This window comes from Lithobates pipiens, unplaced genomic scaffold, assembly GCF_037356315.1.
Source record: "Lithobates pipiens isolate NorthernLeopardFrog02 unplaced genomic scaffold, aLitPip1_a1.2 Scaffold_3, whole genome shotgun sequence".
Classification (NCBI taxonomy): Eukaryota; Metazoa; Chordata; class Amphibia; order Anura; family Ranidae; genus Lithobates; species Lithobates pipiens.
In genome coordinates, this window is record NW_027507790.1 from 168,813,938 (window position 1) to 168,835,204 (window position 21,267).

The 21,267-nt window shown below is 41.7% G+C and overlaps 1 protein-coding gene across 1 annotated transcript in view; it reads right to left on the minus strand.

Annotated features, from left to right (window-relative positions):
* Nucleotides 1-21,267, minus strand: part of CCDC125 (coiled-coil domain containing 125) — a 70,546-nt gene that overhangs the window by 11,127 nt on the left and 38,152 nt on the right. Inside the window, exons 6-8 of the mRNA XM_077462471.1 lie at nucleotides 11,128-11,213; nucleotides 7,414-7,496; nucleotides 4,273-4,388 (exon numbers count right to left, since the gene is read on the minus strand). Of these exons, the coding sequence (XP_077318597.1) occupies nucleotides 4,273-4,388; nucleotides 7,414-7,496; nucleotides 11,128-11,213 (285 nt within the window). The remainder of the gene's footprint in view (nucleotides 1-4,272; nucleotides 4,389-7,413; nucleotides 7,497-11,127; nucleotides 11,214-21,267) is intronic.

Consider the following 21,267-nt stretch of genomic DNA (forward strand, 5'->3'; position numbering starts at 1 on the left):
TTTAGGAGATATTTGCCCGAAAATGGGCACCGCTGTCTACGGCGCATGCGCCGTAGACAGCGGCGCGCATGCGCACTAAATGCGGCAAGTCCAAGAATGGATTTGCCAAATTTGTCGACTCCCGTGCGCATGCGCGGGAGTGACGTCATCGCGGCCTCGCCGTATGACAGCGGCGGAGCTGCGAGGCGCGACTCCCGTGCGCATGCGCGGGAGTGACGTCATCGCGGCTTCGCCGCTGTCATTGGTCGGAGCTGCGAGACGCCACCAGCAAGATGGACGCGGCGGACTACAGGGATCAGCGGCGACTTCGCTGGCTCCTGTGTCAGGTAAGTGACACATAATGAGCTACTATGCGATGCATAGTAGTCCATTATGCTTTACCTTTGCAGGGAAAAAAAGAGGAAGTAAACCCATCAGGGTTTACTTCCTCTTTAATTATATGTATAATACCGCCTTGACCATTGAGGAGTTAACGGCATAAATTCCGTCCTCTGCTCTGCCCCCTTTTCCAGGCCTTTCCCAGGTATTTAAACGATAGGAATGCCTGTTCCCGTAACATTGAAAAAGCGCATGCACGCGAAACGGAATTACGGAAACCCTCCTGCCTGCGCTTCATGATGGTTTCCCGAGGACTTTCGATTTCCGGCCACCACCTCATGACCAGGGTGTTACCTCATCTGTATGATCCCTCCCCGGCTTTCCCCGGTCTCTGGCACAAGATTGCAGTGGCTCCCTACTCTCATCACACACCCGACACATTGACCAGCTTGCTGTGGGCTCGGGTGCAGACAGAGCCCTTTAAGAAAGTGTGAAGGTTCTGGGCAGGAGGCACAGGAGGAGTAAAAGAGGACAGCAGGAGACAGCATTGCCGGGCAAGTCTCCAGAGATGGGAACAACTGGTCGCAGCCAGAAAAGGGCTGGTGAGTGACATGCACAGTCAAGAGAACTGGGGAGGCACGCCTGAGAGGACTGGGAGCATGCAGTCTGGGATGGATGCAGAGCCAGCAGTATGGACTGTGGTGTCATGGGCAGTGAAGAGGGGCAGCTGCAGCCAGGAGGGCTGTCAGGGCCTGAAGATGGGTTACTGGGCTTAGTAATCGAAGTTAGGGCAGATAGCACCAAGAACTTTTCATTGCTACACTAAAGGGGCCCAAGGTCCCTGCCTGCAAAAGGCAGCTGCTAAGGCCTGGCTGAGCCAGTGTCAGGCCTAACCATGGAGTGCTAGCTGTGCCTGGAAGCTCAAGTAAGAGTTGTGCTGGAGGAATTTAGGATTAATAGTCTGCAGTAAGAGTTGTGCTGGAGGAATTTAGGATTAATAGTCTGCAGTAAGAGTTGTGCTGGAGGAAGAGAGACCAGTATGTACCAGGGTGTATATAAGTCGTCCCAATTATGTATTCTAAATTCACTGGGCGTCCCATACTTCCTATACCCTATCAAAGTTTAATCCCTTCAATAAAACATAAAAACAAGCACATGGACTGTTTTCTGTTTTGGAGTGTCTGAGAGATGAATGCCGGGCTGGGCAGGGTGACAGGTGGGCCACATAACTTAGCAGCCCCTACAGGGGTACTGCTACATGTGGATGAGAAGAGGGAAGGAGCTCTGTAATTAACACTTTCTATCCTAGGCTGACAATGCTCCTCCATAGATCTGGTACAGTATGTGAGCATTATCATTCTAGAACATGAAGTGTGTTACTAGCAGGAATCACAAGGTGAAATGAAAGAGAAAAAAAACTTGACAAAAAAATAAATAAATAAATAAAAACATCCCTAAGGATGGGTAAGCTTCAATAGACAGTATTATGTTTTTGATCTTGGGTTTAGATACACTTTAAATGAAAGGCTGAGACAGGTTCAGTCATGTAGCAGCTTTTGATGTGAATGACCCCTTGCTTTGCGGGCTATGTATTAGATAAGAAGTGAAAAATCATTGCTGAACACATGATACATGTGGTAAATATTAAAGCATGCATACAGTTTCAGAGCCTTTAAATGGGCATAAAAAAAAAAAAAGGTACAAGTTCACCGGGAAAAAAATGTTGCAGTTAAAGAGGAATTCCAGGCGATACCTTTACTCATGGGTCAAGAAAGAGTTATTTCCTGAACTCTCCTCTATGTTATATTATCAGTACATGAACGCAGGGTCCTTAAAGCGGGAGTCCGCCGGGAGTTCCGCCGTTTTTTTTTTTTAAAAGCCAGCAGCTACAAATACCGCAGCTGCTGACTTTTAAAATAATGACACTTACCCGCCCAGCGCGCCCGCGATGTCGGCACCCGAAGCCGATCTCTCAATCGTCTCTCGGGTGCTGCCGCCGCCATTTTGGGTATGGGAATCGGGAAGTGGAGCCTTTTGGCTTCATTTCCCGGTTCCCTACTGCGCATGCGCGAGTCGCGCTGCGCAATAAGGATGGTCCCCGCTGTCTCTGGGATCCGTGTGTTTCCCAGCAGGCAGCGGGGGAGCTTCGGAAAGGGGCGTAGATTCTGCGGAAAGGGGCGTACCTTCTGCAGAATCTACGCCGGAAGTGGGTGCAGGTACCTGTACTGTACAGGTACCTGCACCCCCCTCCCCCCTGAAAGGTGCCAATTGTGGCGCCGGAGGGGGGGAGGATTCCAATGAGCGGAAGGTCCACTTTAGAGTGGACCTCCGCTTTAAGGCTTAATGTATACCAGACCTTTTTACAACCTCTCCTGAATGATGTAACTTGACAGATAGTAACCCACATTTAAAACGTCCGTTTTGCCGCGTTTACATGCTGCATTTAGCTGCGTTTTGAAAAAAAAATGTTTTTAATTTTTATCGAAATAGGCAAAAATGAAAAACAGCTGTAAATGAAATGCGGCTAAACACAGAAACTTAAGCTTAGCCGCGTTTCGTTTACAGCCATTTTTTTTTTCACGTTTAGCGATTGGCGTCTGAAACGGCGGAAACTTTGGCGTTTGAACTCATTCTTTGTGCCTTCAAAGAAAAGCATATAAAACGCAACTGCCTAAAATCATCATTAAACTAACCTGTGTACATGTACACATAAAATAACATTGGATGACTTCAGGGGCAGTTGAAAAAAGCATCCAACTGCCTCTGAATGTCAGTTTAGCAGCAGAAGTGTACATGGAGCCTTAGGCCGCGTACACACGCGGGGACTGTTCGCTCAACTTTGTTCGTCAAACAGTTTCAGCGGACAGTCCGCTCAAAATTAGCATGGACGGACTTGCCCACACACGACGAACGAACAGTCCGCTGAAACCGTGCGCGATGACGTGAACGGCACGTACGACGGGACTAGAAAACGACGTCCTATACACTGCAATGCAACCTTCGGCGTGTAAATTCTTTCTGAGCATGCGCGAGACTTAGTTTGACGAACAAGCCTACACACGGGCGGACTGTCCGCTCAAACCAAGTTTCAGCGGACAGTTTTTCGGAATTTCCGAAAAACTTTGTTCGTCAGACTGTCCGCTGAAACTGTCCGCTGAAGCCCACACACGAGCGCACTGTCCGCCGAAACACTGTTCAGCGGACAAAGTTGAGCGAACAGTCCCCGCGTGTGTACGCGGCCTTATAGTAGTTTCTAGGCAGTTGAGTTTAGAAACATTTTTTTGGTAAGCACAAAAAAAATGCATTTGGGAGCATTTTGGGAGCTTTTATCTCACTTCCTGTTGTGTTTCCTGACAGGAAGTGTGGTGAAATTTCCCTAATAGAAGCATAAACCGAAATAAAAATCTGACAAGCATTTCTAACCCTTCATCATTCTATCAAAAACTAAAAAAAAGTCTTGGCTGAAACTCCACTTTAACATTTATTACCGAAAATCAGCCGGATTAACTCTGTACCTACTTTGATCAAATTTCCCTTTGTTTGCAAAAATAAATAATTCACATATGCATGGGAAAGTTGTGTCAATGCTGTGATCATGACCAATGCCCCGTACACACGGTCGGACTTTCCAACGACAAAATCCATCTGACTTTTTCCGACGGATTTTGGCCCAAACTTGTCTAGCATACACACGATCGCACAAATTTGTCGGAGAATCCGATCGTTCTGAACACAATGACGTAAAAACACATACGATGGGACTATAGACAGGCCAAGTAGCCAAGAGCTTTCGTCTTGTAATTTATTCTGAGCATGCGTGGCACTTTGTCCGTCGGAATTGTCTACACACGATCGGAATTTAAACGATCGGATTTTGTTGAAAGTCCGACCGTGTGTACAGGGCATAAGACTGACAAGTTAGTTAAAAAAATATATTCATAACGGAAGACTTACTTCAAGTGCAGTTACCTCTGCCAGACCACTTTTATCAAGGGAGACATTGTCCTGGAACATTTTCTGCTCTTTCACATCGAGCATTGAAAGCAGCTCCTGACACTGCTGATTTATAACTGGAGAGGGGAGACAACAGGTGTAAATGCAATACAAGACAAAGATATGGAAAATACATTAACAAGGTCAGCATGGGCAAAATGTCCAGAAGGGAAAACTGCAATTCACCGTTATATCGTGTTTATTAGGTCCATGCCTATGGTTACTAGCCACCAGAAGATGCTGCACAATAGGGAAGGAGAAGGCTTTTAGAGTAGACCAGCCCTGAAATACACTAACTACAATGTAAGGTCAACATCTATTAGCCAACTAAAAAGAACTGTTTAGCAACACAAAATGTTCATCCATCACAAAGAGAGTGCCATAAAATCGATGGTGGACCATAGATCAACCATCAGGAGAGAGGTCTTTTCCACGCTAGCTGCCAAAATGATACACTCCATCAAATTCAGATGTCATTTTTGGGATCAATTTAAACATACAACTACCAGAATGAGCTCAGAACAACAAGGTGCTCTATCTGTCCAGTGTTTCCAACCGACCATATTGAAATTTACTGACACGACACCCAAAATTTACTGGCACAAGTATCAAGTTTTTACTGGCTTTTCAAAATTACAGTTTTAAGTGCAAATCTCAGGATGTAGGCTACAAACAAGTACAATATGCAATTAGCATGTGATTTAAGGTCGATATTAAAGCGGTTCTGCACGTTTAAAAAAAAAAAAAATTTAAAAGCCAGCAGCTACAAATATTGCAGCTGCTGACTTAATAAATTCACACTTACCTGTCCCAGGGTCCAGCGATGTCGGTGGCAGATGACGAGCGATCGCTCATCTCTCTGCTGTCCCCGCCGCCATCCTCTGTCAGGGAATCGGGAAGTGAAGCGTTGCGGCTTCACTGCCCGGTTCCCTACTGCGCATGCGCGAGTCGCGCTGCGTGTCTCTGCTGGTCCCCGCTGTGTCCTGGGAATTGTGTGTTTCCCAGAACACAACGGGGGGGGCGGGGCATCTGCGGCGGTCTGTCCCGGAAGTGGATGCAGATACCTGGATTATTGTGGCACCGGAGGGGGGGAGGGATCACATGAGCGGAACTTCCACTTTAGGCAAAAAACATCTCTTATTTTATTTTCGATACAGTAAGTAGCTCAGGGACAGGGCTCAGGAGAGCAAATTAGAATGGTCAAGCACACACGCATTAAATTGACTCTCGCTGTGACACTGACAGTAGTGTGCAGCACAGATGATGACAACACACTGGCACAGCATGCTTGTTCTTTAGTCACAGTGACAGTCTCTCTCCATGCCAGTTGGTCTCTTCAGTCCACTCTACTCCAAACAGCACTGACAGTCCTGCTCCCCGCCTGCCTTGCTCCCATCCAACAGACCCAAGCATGAAGTTTCGGCCACTCCTCTCAGGTCACTTGCCCTGTGACATCACACTACATGCTCAACGCTCAGGCACTACCTCCGCAAGACCCTCCCCCCACTGGCCCCATCCCAACACACTGTAGCAGGCACTTGGATACTCTTGGCTGGCTCTGGACCCTTATCCCCCATGAGCACTAGATTACTGAACACCATCATAAATGTACATCTGCAACAAGTATGAGCCCTGCATGTTCTTTAAAACTGTGGGGTTTCGTTATAGGGCTACTGCCTATGCCCATAAGGTATCAGCTTTAATTCTAGAACTTGCACTAAAAATATCCCTTGTTGGCAAGGTCAAAAATGAACTTTTTTTGCTTTTTTGCTTTACTTTTCACACCCTGTGACTTATCTTCCTAGAGTCAAAACTCCATGTATAACCACTTGCCGACCAGCCGCCATCATTATACTGAGGCAGGTCGGCACATTCCCGCAAATCCCCGAAGCTGTACGTCAGCCCTTTAAACAGCTCTAGCAGGCACGCGTGCCCGCTGCCGACACGTTGCGTGTGGCCGGCGGCCGCAATGTCTGACGGGCACGAGAGCCAGAACGGGGATGCGTGTGTGTGTGTGTGTGTGTATAAACACACAAATCCCCATTCTGTCAGGAGAGAAGAAACAGATTGTTTGTTCCTACTAAGTAGGAACAGCGATCTGGCTCCTCCTCTAGTAAGTCACATCCCCATACACTTAGAAACAGGTAGCAGGGAACACATTTAACCTCTTGATCGCCCCCTAGCGTTAACCTCTTGCCTACCAGTGACATTCACGCAATAATCAGTGCATTTTTATAGCACTGATCGCTGAATACATGTCAATGATCCCAAAAAATTTTCAAAAGTGTCTGGTCTACCGCAATGTCACAGTGCCGCTAAAAAAAAATGAAACACCATTACTAGTAAAAAAAAAAAATAATAATAATAAAAAAAAATTACAAAAAATGCCACAAATCTATTCCCTGTTTTGTAGACACTATAACTTTTGCGCAAACCTATCAACATACTTAATTTTACCAATAATATGTAAAAGAATATATATATTGGCCTAAACAAAATTGTCGCTCTTTTTTGTTTATAGCGCAAAAAAAAAAAAAAAAATGCAAAGTATACCCCCAAAAGAAAGCTCTATTCGTGGGGAAAAAAGGACGTCAATTTTGTTTGGGTACAGCGTCGCATGACTGCGCAATTGACGGTTAAAGTGCCACAAAAAATGGCCTGGTCATTAACGGGGAAATTCTTCCTGTGCTTTAGTAATGTCCCTTTAAATAGTTTGATTCAGTCAAGCTGGCCCAACCAAATTTACTGCAATAACAGGCGCGCTTGCTGGGCCCTCTGTATGAAATGTATGTAGCCTCAGTTTCATATGTGTGGGTGCATGTACCCAAACTTACCTGTGTGAACGAAGCCCTTAACGGCACTTTAAGCAATTATTCCCATTAGTGATTGCATTTTCATTAAAAGGACACAATGAACAAGAAAATATAAAGGATAATGAAGGCGATAGTGTATTATTGTGGTAATGTAATTTTAAAGTGCATTAGGCGACTAATTCCAAAATAATTTGGAACTTCAATTACTGATCAGGCAAACCAAGCACCTAGTAAAGAGAGAGCAATCACAAAACATTTGTTTTGTCTAATGCAAATCCAAGAGTCTTACTTGTATTTCCAGCTTTTAGAGCTTTTATTTCATTGGTCCGCAACTCCAGGCTCTCTTTCAGAGTTGTGTTTTCACAAAGTACCCTGAAAGAAGACATCAAAATCAGACGATGTTCTTTTGCAAAATAATTTTATGTAGAATGTTCGACACAAATATAAAACCATAGCGGTCACAGGGAGAGAACTAATGTGTATTATATGTAATAAGACTTTTCACAAGCCATTGCATCAGAGGGGAACCTGTATATTGAATGGTGAGTCAGGAGATCAAACATTTGTATGTTCCTGAAGCAATGTTATATTTCAAAATATGGTCAACAATGCTGTACGATGTAAGCTTAATTGTTACATTTAATAAAGCAGAACCAGATTTAGCAGGTCCCCTTGATTAGTATGCAAGACGGAGTACAGGGGGATTCTGTATTAGGCCCCTTTCACGTGGACCTTCTGTCAGTCCATTTTAGACCAGTGATTTGATGGTACAAAAAGGGACTGTGATGAATCTCTATGTAAGAGGATGTGCATTTATTTACTTCAATTTACATCCCAGTCTGTTTAGGTTCATTGGACTGAACTGTATATAAGTTTGCATGCAGATCCACTTTTCCGGACCTGAATTTATATGGGTGGATATATGCTTATGCACATCTGTTTACATCTGACCACCATGGCCATGGCCATGGTGGATACATGGGCCTTTTTTAAAAATAGAATGGACATGGATATCAAATCTGTTTTCGTTCTGATCTAAGTAGTGGATAAATCTATGGATCCCCCAATGAGGGGGAAACGGAGGGCACCTGTGTGAAAGGGGCCCTATACAAAGAATATTACCCGTATTAGTCACCCAACTTACAAGTTGTAAACTGATGAAGCGACTTTAATGTTCTCTTTTTAGCTGCGTTTAGTGCATATTATTGTACTAAACACAACAAAAAAGAAAGAAAAGGTTCTTTTCACTGCACAATAGAGAGGAATGGGGAACCTTCCAGTTATATATACTCTGCTATTTAACACACATGTTTCAGTGGCAATACTCCTATAGACTAGGGTAGGGCAGCATAGTCAATTCTGCACAAATTAAAAAATGTTCACAACCGACATGTTCTTTGTAAACTTAAAATAGGTTCAACAGGTCTTAATTGTAGCCTAGTAATAGTAGTCGTAGTAGTGTTGGTAAATTTTGTGCAGCTAGTGACCCTTCTCACTGCGCACCTTTCTGGCTACTCTTAAACTGGGTAGCTTCTATTTTCTTTTTAAAATACTACAGCCAGAAACAACACAAAATGAAAAAGAAAGAACAAAGGCAAAATTATTATTTTTTTCTTCATTTTTTGTTTAGTAAGGGAGGGTTAGAAACCCAGCAAAACGGGAATTGAGGGAATTCCAGGATGTCACTAGCCACCAGCAAAACGGGAATTGAGGGAATTCCAGGATGTCCCTAGCCACTTCCTGACGGCCTGCACATATACTGCGGCAAGGCGGCTCTATTGCACAAAACCACGTACCTGTATGTGATTTTGTCAACAGCCACTGGGGGGCGCACGTTTAACCCTCTGATCACCCCTGATGTTAACCCAGAGGCATAGCTTGAAGCTTGTGGGCCCCGATGCAAAAGTTGGCATGGGCGCCCTCCCCCACTACCACCCACCACTTCCACCGTGCGTGCAGATACACCTACCACATGCCAAGATACTCAAAGTGGCTTAAGAGTTGAGTTCCCAGAGTTACTCCTTACATCAGAGAACAGGGATTACAGCTGAAGAATCAGAGGACAGGGACCCCTACCAGGTCACTTAGCAGAGCTCCTTTCCCATCCCAGCACTGTATATAGCTCCTCCCCCCACACTACACAGGGCTGGAATCACATTTCTTTACACACAGTCTGTCAGCCTTCACAGGGTGCATTTGGCTTTTATGTTGCCCTCCTGACCTGTGAAATTCTCTGGTCGGAACGGCAGTGTAGTTGCAGTAGGCAGATACACCCTGTGAAGATCCTGGCTGACTGGCTGTGTTGTAAAGGAATGTGATTTCAGCCCTGCAGAGGTGGAGCAGTAGAGAGTGCCATAATGGGAAAGGAGCTCAGCAGCCAGGCATAGCATCCAGGGTGGAGGGGCTGGTCAGTGGGCTTTAGGGGGGGGGGGGGCAACTTAGATCTGGGGGGGGACAAAGCCACGTGACACAAAATCTGGAGCCTGCAGCCCCTCAGGGCCCCCTTAGGAGGTGTTAAGGGATTTGTTTTTGTTTTTCTGATGGTTTCCTTGTCAGTGTTGGGGGAAGGTCACCTCCCAGAGGTGTGTGTCTTTCCCCCAGTTGTCAGTGAAGTGTAGTAAGCAGACATCTCCGGGTGGGGGGGTACAAAGAATCCCAGCTAGTGACTATGAGATACTAAACACAGTGTCCTACCTCTCCAGTAACAACCGTCCCATTGTGGCTACAGGATGGCACTCTTCTCCTCTTAACTCGCTGAGCTCGGTTACCATTTCACGTTGCCAGCACACAGCACAGACACTTCAACTCCCTGGGCTGTTCTCACCTCGTGCTCCTCTCCATTCAAGAAAAGGCTCACAGCTTTTCCCCAGTGAATGGGAACAGAGGAGTGTAGACTGTGGAAGCCCCAAGTATTGGAGCGTGGCTGTGGGGCCCTAGGGCAGATCGAAGCTGGACTTTGTGGAGGATATGATAATATGGCAGGGAGGATGCAGGGGCCCCCTGGAGCTAGGGGCGGGGTTGTGATTGTGACCTCTGCAACCCCTTATGATACATCCATGCGTTAACCCCTTCCCTGCCAGTGTCATTTATATACTGATCAGTCCATATTTTTAGCATTAATGACTGTAATAATGTTACTGGTTCCCTAAAAAAGTGTCAAGTGACAGCTAGGTGTCCAATCTGTCCGCTGCAATGTCGCGGTCCTAAAAATTATTGATCACCGCCATTACAAGTAAAACAAATAAATAAAAATGCCATAAACATATCCCCTATTTTGTAGATGCTATAAATCTTGCGCAAACCAATAAATATACGCTTACTGGGATTTTTTTTTACCAAAAACATGTATCAGAATACATATGGGCCTAAATTTATGAAGAAATTAGATTTTTTTTTAATTTTTATTTATTGGATATGTTTAATAGCAGAGTAAGGTAAGTAAAAGTAAAAAAAAATTTTTTCCCCACAATTGTTGTTCATTTTTTTGTTTATGGCGCAAAGAAAAAAAAAAAACAAAAAAGCAGAGGTGATCAAATACCACCAAAAGAAAGCTCTATTTGTGTCTTAGACAGGTATCTGCACCCCCCTGAAAAGTGCCAACTGTGACACCGGAGGGGGGGGGAGGGTTCCGATGAGCAGAAGTTCCACTTTAGGGTGGAACCCCGCTTTAAAAACAAACTTACAGACCCTATCTTGTTTGTAACCCGGGGACGCCTGTACTACTTTTGATTTCTTTGAATTATTGTACCAATCCACTTATCTGAAAAGTTAAGCATAGAAACCTAGCAAACAAATAAGTAATAAAAGTGTAACCCTTTATTACAGACAGCAATAAAAACCTGACAAGTGCTCTAATCCCTCTCTATGATATTCAAAACTAAATAAATAAAAAAGAAGGTTTGCCTTTAGTTATAATTTTTAAGTGGATCCAAGTAGAAGATGGACTTCTGGTAAAGTTTTATTTTTGTCTTGCAAAATCGCTGAGCCCTTTAAATGGACCTACCGTTCATATTTCTCTTTCCAGGACTCCTCCAGGTTTTTCAGCCTCACCTGGTCAAACTCCATTTCCCACCGTAACACATTTATCTCCTGCAAATACACACAAGGCACAATAGTTAGTACAGGTTAACAGTGTCAGTGCTATGGGTCGTGTGAAACATCACAGTATAATAGATTGTATTTGTTTTCTGTGTTGATAAGCCCAATATCAAACTCTATATGCTCTGTTGGACATTTCATTTATTACATACATCCTTATCAAGGACCAGTAAACCCAAAGCTCTATGGTGCATGAGTGCCAGAGGTTATAGAGAAGCAGAGCTGAGTGAAATGAAAAATAACTGCCACCATCCTAATTAGGAAACAGAGAAAATGTAATGCATGCATATAGCAGCACGAGAACCCCTCAGGAACTTTGAGGCAGTTAAGAAACAGGTAATGTAGTTAAAAGGCTAATGCCAATTTATTAATATATCATCATAAAACCAGAGCGTAGTAATGAAATTACATAGTATAAGGTATAAAAAACACTAATATACACACAAACGATTCATTTGAGATGTTAAAACGTTAATGCCAATTTATTATATATATATATATATATATATATATATATATATATATATATATATATGACAACTATGTTATTTCTGCATTTTGTATTCATGTTTTATGGACTACATCTTGGTTTCATGCAGAAATTACATTGTATAAGGTATATAAACACTCATACACAAAAAAAAAAAAAATCATTTGAGAGTACCCACAACTGCGTGATATACCCCAAATAGCAAGCCCAACATGAATCACCTAAGGGGATCCCGTGATATCACCCGACATGCTTTGGAATGAATCCTTCTGCTAAAGGTTTTTAGGTACACAAGTAGGGCTGAAACAACTAATCGATTAATCAACAACTAATCAATTATGAATTAATTGATTACTATTTTCATAATTGATCGGCCAGTAACATAATGGGATTAATAAAACTAAAATTAGACCTTTATAGTATAAAAAGAGCAAATAAATGCTACTGTAAATATTACTTTCATTATTGCACAGTAAAAAAATGAACCCGTTACAGTAGCGATTATGTGCTCTTTTTGTACTAAGGGCTAATTTTTTATTTATTTTTTAAACTCCATTATGATACTAAATGTTTTAGACCTGGTTCCCACCCATGTGGTTTTTGGTGCCTTTTGCAGAAACGCACTACAGTTAAATTAACGTTCACATCTATGTTTTTTTTTTCAGCTGCTGCGTATTTGGAAAGGGTTTAAGGACCTTTTTCAATGCAAAACGGTGCTTTTTTGGTTAAATATACTTCAATGGAGAAGCTGCAGAAAAGCATGTAGTGTGTTTTTGCCGCAATTTGTGTTTTTTTAATCTGCCCAAAGACAAATTGGCAAAAAAAAAAAAAAAAAAAAAAAGCAAAAAAAAACCGCAAATCACAGCAAAATCATGTGCGCAAAAATCAACGTGCGCTGCATAAACTGATCAAAAGCAAACTGCATAGGTGTGTACCGAGCCTTATGCTGGTCACATGGATCAATTTTCAGGCGAGAATATTCATGCAAAAAAAAATCAAAGAATGAAAAGCAAAGAAAGTTAGAAATTTTCACTTGCTTTTAACATTCTGTTTTAAAATTAATGTAATTTCTGAACAAAAACCACATACACTGTCTGAAAATCTTTGACCAAGAAGTTTTCTATTTCTAAATTTTCCCGCCACTGTGGTTGAATATAAACATTGATTTAACCACACTAACGATTATAAAATCAAACAAAAGTTCTTAAAATCACTTTTTCTTTCAAGGGAGACATTGTTTTTGTATGGCCAGCATATAATATTACAGTTCTGTTTGAAAATCTGCAAAACAGTCTAACTTTTTTTTTTAAATAAAAAAATTTGATCGGAGTCTGATTATATTTACCAGATTCAACATCTGAGAATAATAGACAGAAGAGATATACTGTATAAATCAAATTATTATTTGATATTATTAGAGTGGATTAAATATTTTACTTCCTAACCATATAGTTGGTTATTTATATTTACCACTGCGTATAGAGATATTTAGGAATGAATTGCTTTTTTAAACTTTATATATTAATTAAATTATACACCACATTTTTTTTTAAGGTTCAATTATGAAAATAATCATTAGTTGCAGCCCTATACACAAGATTCTATGAAGCAACAATAGAGAATTAGCCAGCAGATGAGCCATAGTAAGAATTAAGATTATATTTCTCTATATATCCATCTACATACATACACATATAAAGTGAAATACAGTACACAGTGTTGTAATCAAAAATTTGATAGAGGCTAAAGACACTTAGATGTGTTGCATGGTATACAAAGCCGTTATCTTCAGATGGAGCTGGGGCACCACAAGATCCGATTAAGGGAGCTGAATGCATCCACATCCAATGTGCGCTACCACAAGGACCCACCAAAGGGGAGAAACCAGCCAGGCTGGGTAGGCATCCAGAGCAGTGGGAGGGAGGTATAATTTATCTGCAGAATAAACAAATAAATTATACCTAAATTGTAGATAAATTATACCTCCCTCCCACTTCTCTGGCTGCCTGGCTGGCTCTGGTGGGTCCTTGTGGTAGTGCACATTGGATGTGGATGCATTCAGCTCCCTTAATCAGATCCTGTGGTACCCCAGCTCCATCTGAAGATATCTGCTTTGTATACCATGCGACACATGTAAGTGTCTTTTTGATTGCAACACTGTACTGTATTTCACTTTATGTGTGTGTACTGTATACATATTGATCATACTTACTATGGATGCTTTGCTCCTCTATATGCCAATTCTCTATTGTTGCTTCATAGAATCTCCAGTACCTAAAAACCCTTAGAAGAAGGATTCATTCCGAAACATGTCGGGTTATAACATGGGATCCCCTTAGCTGATCCATGTTGGGCTTGCTATTTGGGGTATATCCCCCAGTTGTGGGTACTCTCAAATGAATCGTTTGTGTGTATATTAGTGTTTTTTATACCTTATATTATGTAATTTCATTACTACGCTCTGGTTTTATGATGATATATTAATAAATTGGCATTAGCCTTTTAACTACATTACCTGTTTCTTAACTGCCTCAAAGTCTCAGAGGGGTTCTCGTGCTGCTATATGCATGCATTACATTTTCTCCGAGTGCCAGATGTTGCATCTTGATTTTCGAGTCTTGGCATAACTGTAACGGGGGGTAGGTGTTCTGCAGCATAAAAGGCTACAATATCAATGTAATCAGACAATACGGCCTGCATGTCAACTATATCTAAAGCCATTTGTCCATATCTGATGAAGTAGGAAAGTGTTAAAACCCGTCACATTGTTATTTTATCATTGTTATTCTATCTATGCCCCATTAGTGAGACTTCCTCTCACTTTCAGAACAGAAAGTGACTAAAAAAAAAGCTTTCTGAATTGAAGTAATCACCACTTAGCTGTCACAAGAACCCTCATTTAAAAAAAAAAAAAAAAAAATTCCCTTTTTCCCCCAATAAAAATAACAGCACATGTCATACAAAACAGCAGACAATACATGAGTGACAAAAAACAATCCACAATTGGGAAAACAGCACCATTAGCTATGACAGCATAGTCCTAACCATAAGCAGGATGCTGATGGATTCACATTGTGTACATACAATTTAAGGATTAAAGATCTCCTAGCCAATAGATGGCACGGGGCATTACATACCAAGACTGGTAAAACATCAGTAGAACACAGATATACTGTATGTAGCATTCAAGCATGGTGTCCAACTTTAAATAGCTTGGGGACATAAGCTGCAAATGCAGGACTACATATACCAACGGTTAATCAGAAGCCATAGATACCGAATTAACTCATCCAAAGCACACCTTATCAAACTTAAAAGGGCCCACCTCTGCTGGCATATGTGGCCTTGTAAAATGGAAGCGCTTTATTCATCAAGTAACTAACTGTTCTTTTGAATAAATCAAATTACTAGACTATGAGAGTTTATTTCCCTTGATTGACTCTGGTGATATATGAGTGATACCCACAAGAGCAGATATTTTCTTCTGGTACCGGTGGAGAGATAGAGGAGGAGAGGAAATCATTGGAGCACCCCTCACCAGATATAAGCTTGTTTGACCCTTATGCCGCAAAGCTGGGGGTCCATTCTCTCTGGTGAGTAGGGGCACGAGAGGGGTGTGTGCCACACTCTCATGGCATGATATTTGTGGAGGACTTTTGCACTTTATGTGTGGTATATTAAGCACGGAGCACTTTTATGAAGAAAGGTGTATGCAATGAACGGTCTTAATTTTTGCAATGTTTGAGATTTTTTTGGAGCACGTCAGCACTTTACTTATTACCTTATTATTGAGCACAGAATAATACTATGAAGAAGATTTAACATGGAATGAACGGTCTTTATATTTTATCTTTGGAATATTATATACTTTTGGGGACTGATTGATTTTCACCCACATTTTTTCATTTATTTGACACATATTGGTTATAATCTGCATGCGCTGTGATAGAAGATTTAATATGTTTGTGTAGGCATTTTGAGCAGTAGCCTTCTGAGCAGTAGCTGCAGAGGAGAGATTTAGATGTTATCGCATAGCATAAGTTTATTATTTACATTTTTATGTATAAAGGCCTTCCATGCAGACAGCGTTGGTGCAGAAGCCTTTTTCCCCAAGAAAGAATAATGAGTTTACTGGCGCAAAAAAAACAATGAAGTGAGCAAAGAATGGTTTTGGTGGGAGCTAGCGAGTCTACCAGCCTCAAGAGATATACTTCTACAATGGGACGATAGTAATGGTCGTGATCACTTGGACACAATACAAGTTTTTAACAATCCCTTTATTAAAAAAGAAAAAATCTCCCCTGGTGTAGATCCAACATCAATCACAACGTCCACCACACTGCCAGACCTAAAAAAATGTATTAAAAAACCCTCTGTTCTCGTTAAAGACTCCTGTCATTTGCCCGCTCCGTGGTTTGACAGGTCTTAAACACCTAAGGGGTGGAGTGACCAGATGACCTCAGCGAGTGACCACACCCCCTTGTGATGTCACAGACTGGGGCATGCTTAGCCGATGATTTCACAAGCGGACGGAGTCACCAGCTGATGTCATCTTTGTGACCTTAGCAGGCAGTCGGCGAAAGCGTTCGACGAAGCCAGAGGTTTTTTTTTTTTTCCTCCAGGTTCGCCAGTGTGGCAGGCGTTGTGATTAACAATGGATCTACACCTGGGGGAAATCTTTTTGTGTTGTGCCTTTATTCACTTTTTACATTTTTTTGGTGAATGGGTATACTCATTTACATGGGGGGGCAGGATTTAGAGGTCCCCTTAGTAAAGGGGGCTTCCAGATTCCGATAAGCCCCCAGCCGCAGACCCCCACAACCACAGCCCAGGGTTGTAGGGAAGCAGCCCTTGTCCCCATCAACATGGGGACAAGGTGCTTTGGGGTGGGAGGGCCGAGCCCCCAATGCAACCCCCCCACGTTAAGGGCACCTGGGCTGGTATGGTTCAAGAAGGGGGGCGCCCGCTCCCCTCCTCCTTTTTTTCACATTTTTTATTGTCACATACAAAAAATAAACACAGAATAGATGGAAATTGGCATAGTTATACATACATTTCAAGTACACCCGAACATATTACTCTGAGAATCAAGAATCAACAAAAGAATGCCGGCAATAGAAAATTCAGAAAAAAAAAAAAAACACACCCTTATCCGAGCATGCAGCTTCAGCATTGATTTGTTATAAGAGTGTTAATGAATACTATTTATTGAAAGGGGGGGGGGGGGGGGGGGAGTACACATTATATATATATATATATATATATATATATATATATATATATATATATACATATATATATACACAGTGGTGTGAAAAAGTGTTTGCCCCCTTCCTCATTTCCTGTTCCTTTGCATGTTTGTCACACTTAAGTGTTTCGGAACATCAAACCAATTTAAACAATAGTCAAGGACAACACAAGTAAACACAAAATGCAATTTGTAAATTAAGGTGTTTATTATTAAAGGTGAAAAAAAATCCAAACCATCATGGCCCTGTGTGAAAAAGTGATTGCCCCCTAAACCTAATAACTGGTTGGGCCACCCTTAGCAGCAACAACTGCAACCAAGCATTTGCGATAACGTGCAATGAGGCTTTTACAGCGTCCTGGAGGAATTTTGGCCCACTCATCTTTGCAGAATTGTCCTAATTCAGTTACATTAGAGGGTTTTCGAGCATGAACGGCCTTTTTAAGGTCATACCACAACATCTCAATAGGATTCAGGTCAGGACTTTGGCTAGGCCACTCCAAAGTCTTCATTTTGTTTTTCTTCAGCCATTCGGTGGTGGACTTGCTGGTGTGTTTAGGATCATTGTCCTGCTGCAGAACCCAAGTTCGTTTCAGCTTGAGTACACGAACAGATGGTCGGACATTCTCCTTTAGGATCTCTTGGTAGACAGCAGAATTCATAGTTCCTTTTATCACGGCAAGTCTTCCAGGTCCTGAAGCAGCAAAACAGCCCCAGACCATCACACTACCACCACCATATTTTACTGTTGGTATAATGTTCTTTTTATGAAATGCAGTGTTCCTTCTACGCCAGATATACTTGGACACACACCTTCCAAAGAGTTCCACTTTTGTCTCATCGGTCCACAGAATGTTGTCCCAAAAGTCTTGGGGATCATCAAGATGTGTTGTGGAGAAATTGAGACGAGCTTTGATGTTCTTTTTGCTCAGCAGTGGTTTTCTCCTTGGAACTCTGCCATGCAGGCCATTTTTGCCCAGTCTTTTCCTGATGGTGGAGGCATGAACGCTGACCTTAACTGAGGCAAGTGAGGCCTGCAGTTCCTTGGACGTTGTTGTGGGGTCTTTTGTGACCTCTTGGATGAGTCGTCGCTGCGCTCTTGGGCTAATTTTGGGCGGCCGGCCACTCCTGGGAAGGTTCACCACTGTTCCATGTCTTCGCCATTTGTGGATAATGGCTCTCACTGTGGTTCGCTGGATTCCCAAAGCTTTGGAAATGGCTTTATAACCCTTTCCAGACTGATAGATCTCAATTACTTTCTTTCTCAATTGTTCCTGAATTTCTTTGGGTCTCGGCATGATGTGTAGCTTTTAAGGATCTTCTGGTGGACCTTACTGTGTCAAGCAGCTCCTATTTAAGTGATGCCTTGATTGTGAACAGGTGTGGCAATAATCAGGCCTGGGTGTGGCTAGAGAAATTGAACTGAGGTGTGGACAACCACAGTTATAGTATGTTTTAACAAGGGGGGCAATCACTTTCACACAGGGCCATGATGGTTTGGATTTTTTTTCACCTTTAATAATAAACACCTTCATTTACAAATTGCATTTTGTGTTTACTTGTGTTGTCCTCGACTATTGTTTAAATTGGTTTGATGTTCCGAAAAACTTAAGTGTGACAAACATGCAAAGGAACAGGAAATGAGGAAGGGGGCAAACACTTTTTCACACCACTGTATATGTATATATATATATATATATATATATATATATATATATATATATATATATATATATATATATATATATATATATATATATATATATATATATATATAATGTGTATGTATGTTTACGGTCATATGTGAATGACAAATGTATATGATTGAGGAATGTTTTGAGGCCTGATAAACACATGGCCTGTCTAATCGGAGATAATTTAGTTGTATTCCAGATTAAGAATCTGTTGCACGTCAATCCTGGAAGAAATTCTGGATTGCCTAGCATTGGGGTTAGAGGACCTATTTGGGATGAAATTTTGTATTTATGAATTGCGTGTGGATAAAACAATCAGTATTCTGGCTGAGGACTGCCGCTGTATGGTAAATTTCAAGATGTGGGAGACCCCATCCACCCTCATGCCATGAATGGGCCAGAGATCATGGCCAAAGATGGGTGGGGTTGTCCTGAAAGATTTAAATGATTAGGGCCTGAAGAGGTATAGGAAGAATGATAGGATGTTCATTTTGTAGAGGAATATCCTTCCAAATCAAGAATACGTCTTTGTGGCCCAGGAGAGCAGCCTGGGATGGGTAGAAGCAAGTAGAGGTACTTCATATAGTTTGTCCATGTGTATGCCTAGGTATTAATTGAGTGGGGTGCCCATCCAAAAGGAAAAGCAGCTTTTAAAGAGTCACAGTCCTGAGGTTTGAAAAAGACGTTTAGGCATTGTGATTTTGTGAGATTATTGTTGAAGGTGCACAGGTGTCCAAACTGTTTTAATTTTTTTTAAGATGGTGGGGAAACACAATCTTGTGGTTTAGTACATAAAGAATAAGATCATCAGCAAAATAGAATTAACTTGTGAGAGGTTTCAGCGATCGTTTTGTTAGGATGACTTTACTACCCCTTTAACCCTGACCTTAGTGGTAGGTACAGAATATAAAGCCATACTGTATAAAGGGAGGGGATAAAGCGATTTGTGGACTCTTAGCCCTTGTACACACGGTCGGGCATTCAGAAAACAAAGATTTTTTTCGTCAAATTTTGTCCGAAACTGGTGTTGCATACACATGGTCGGACAAAGTTGTCGGAAAATCCGATCGTTCGTAACGTGATGACGTTATTTAGTTACGACGGAACTACGTTGAGGCTAGTAGCCAATAGCTTTGGTCTAGGAATTTGATCTGAGCATGCGTGGCACTTTGTCCGATCGGAATTCTCTACAAACGATCGGATCATGTTGTGGAAAAATTTTATAGCCCAGCTCTAAAACTTTGTCGGTCGGATATTCCGACAACACAGTCCGATTGGACATTTTCCGTCGGAATGTCCGACCGTGTGTACAAGGGCTAAGAATTTCCAATTGAGGCGATCAAATGCCTTTTCAGTATCCAATGACAGTTGGCATAGGGGAATTTTCTGTCTACAAAAGTGATTTAAAAGGGAAAGTGTTTTGATAGTATTGTCACGAGCTTTGCAACGGTAATGAAACCAAGGTTTGAGTATCTTGCGCATATCTTCAGGCACACATTATCCAGGTTTATAGGGAACAGACCATATTCTGATAGAAGCATTAGGAGTAGTATTCAGTATGGGAACTAGAATGCCTTCAAATGGTTTGCTAAAAGCTCTTGAATATTTGTCAGGTCCAGAACCTTTACCTAAGGGCAGGGACTTAACTGTGTGTTGGATTCAGTAGTTTAGCCTTTACACTTTACAAATTAGTAAAGCAAATGTTTTCTGCGCAAATGTATGTGCTGTTATCGTAAAGTGTTGTAGCCTAAAACAGCAGTTGATCATACAAAAAACACCTGGTCATTTGAACACAAATGATCAGACCCTGAGATGATTATTCCCTGTGCTGGAAGTCACATACATGATTCAATCAAAACATGTTGATCAGTCTCTCCTTCACTGTGTAAAAAGGGAGTAATGAAGTGCAAGTTATTTTTAGTTATCGCTAATCTATCAGCAAACATTAACTGGCAGATCAAACCTAGCAGGGTATGCTTTGCCAGCCTTGGGAGGTAATGAATACTACAAAAGAAAAATTGTAAATAAATCAATGATATTAGGTTAAGTCAGCGAGAACTGCCTCTACATAAAGCTTGAACTATACAGCCACAACTAACACTTACATTAGCTTCCCATAAATCAAACAAATGGATCCTTGTGTAATCCCTGAAGAGTGTGCACTTGCACAAGAAAGCCATCAGACACACTTAATCACAACATGAGGACCCTAAAATTGTTTTACTTTTGGAAGAAAAGTTATATTGAAGGAAACGCAAGATTGATCTTATAGGTGAGAGGACATGAATCCTTTACAGTGCCTTGAAAAAGTATTCACACCCCTTGAAATTGTCCACATTTTGTCATATTATAACCACAAACGTAAATGTATTGTATTGGGATTTTATGTGATAGACGAACACAAAGTGGCACATAATTGTGAAGTGGAAGGAAAATGATAAATGGTTTTCCAAATTTTTTACAAATAAATATGTGAAAAACATGGGCTGCATTTTTATTCAGCCCCCCTGAGTCAATACTTTGTAGAACCACCCTTCGCTGCAATTACAGCTGCAAGTCTTTAGGGTGGCACAGTGGTGTAGAGGTTAGCACTCTCACCTAGCAGTAAAAAGG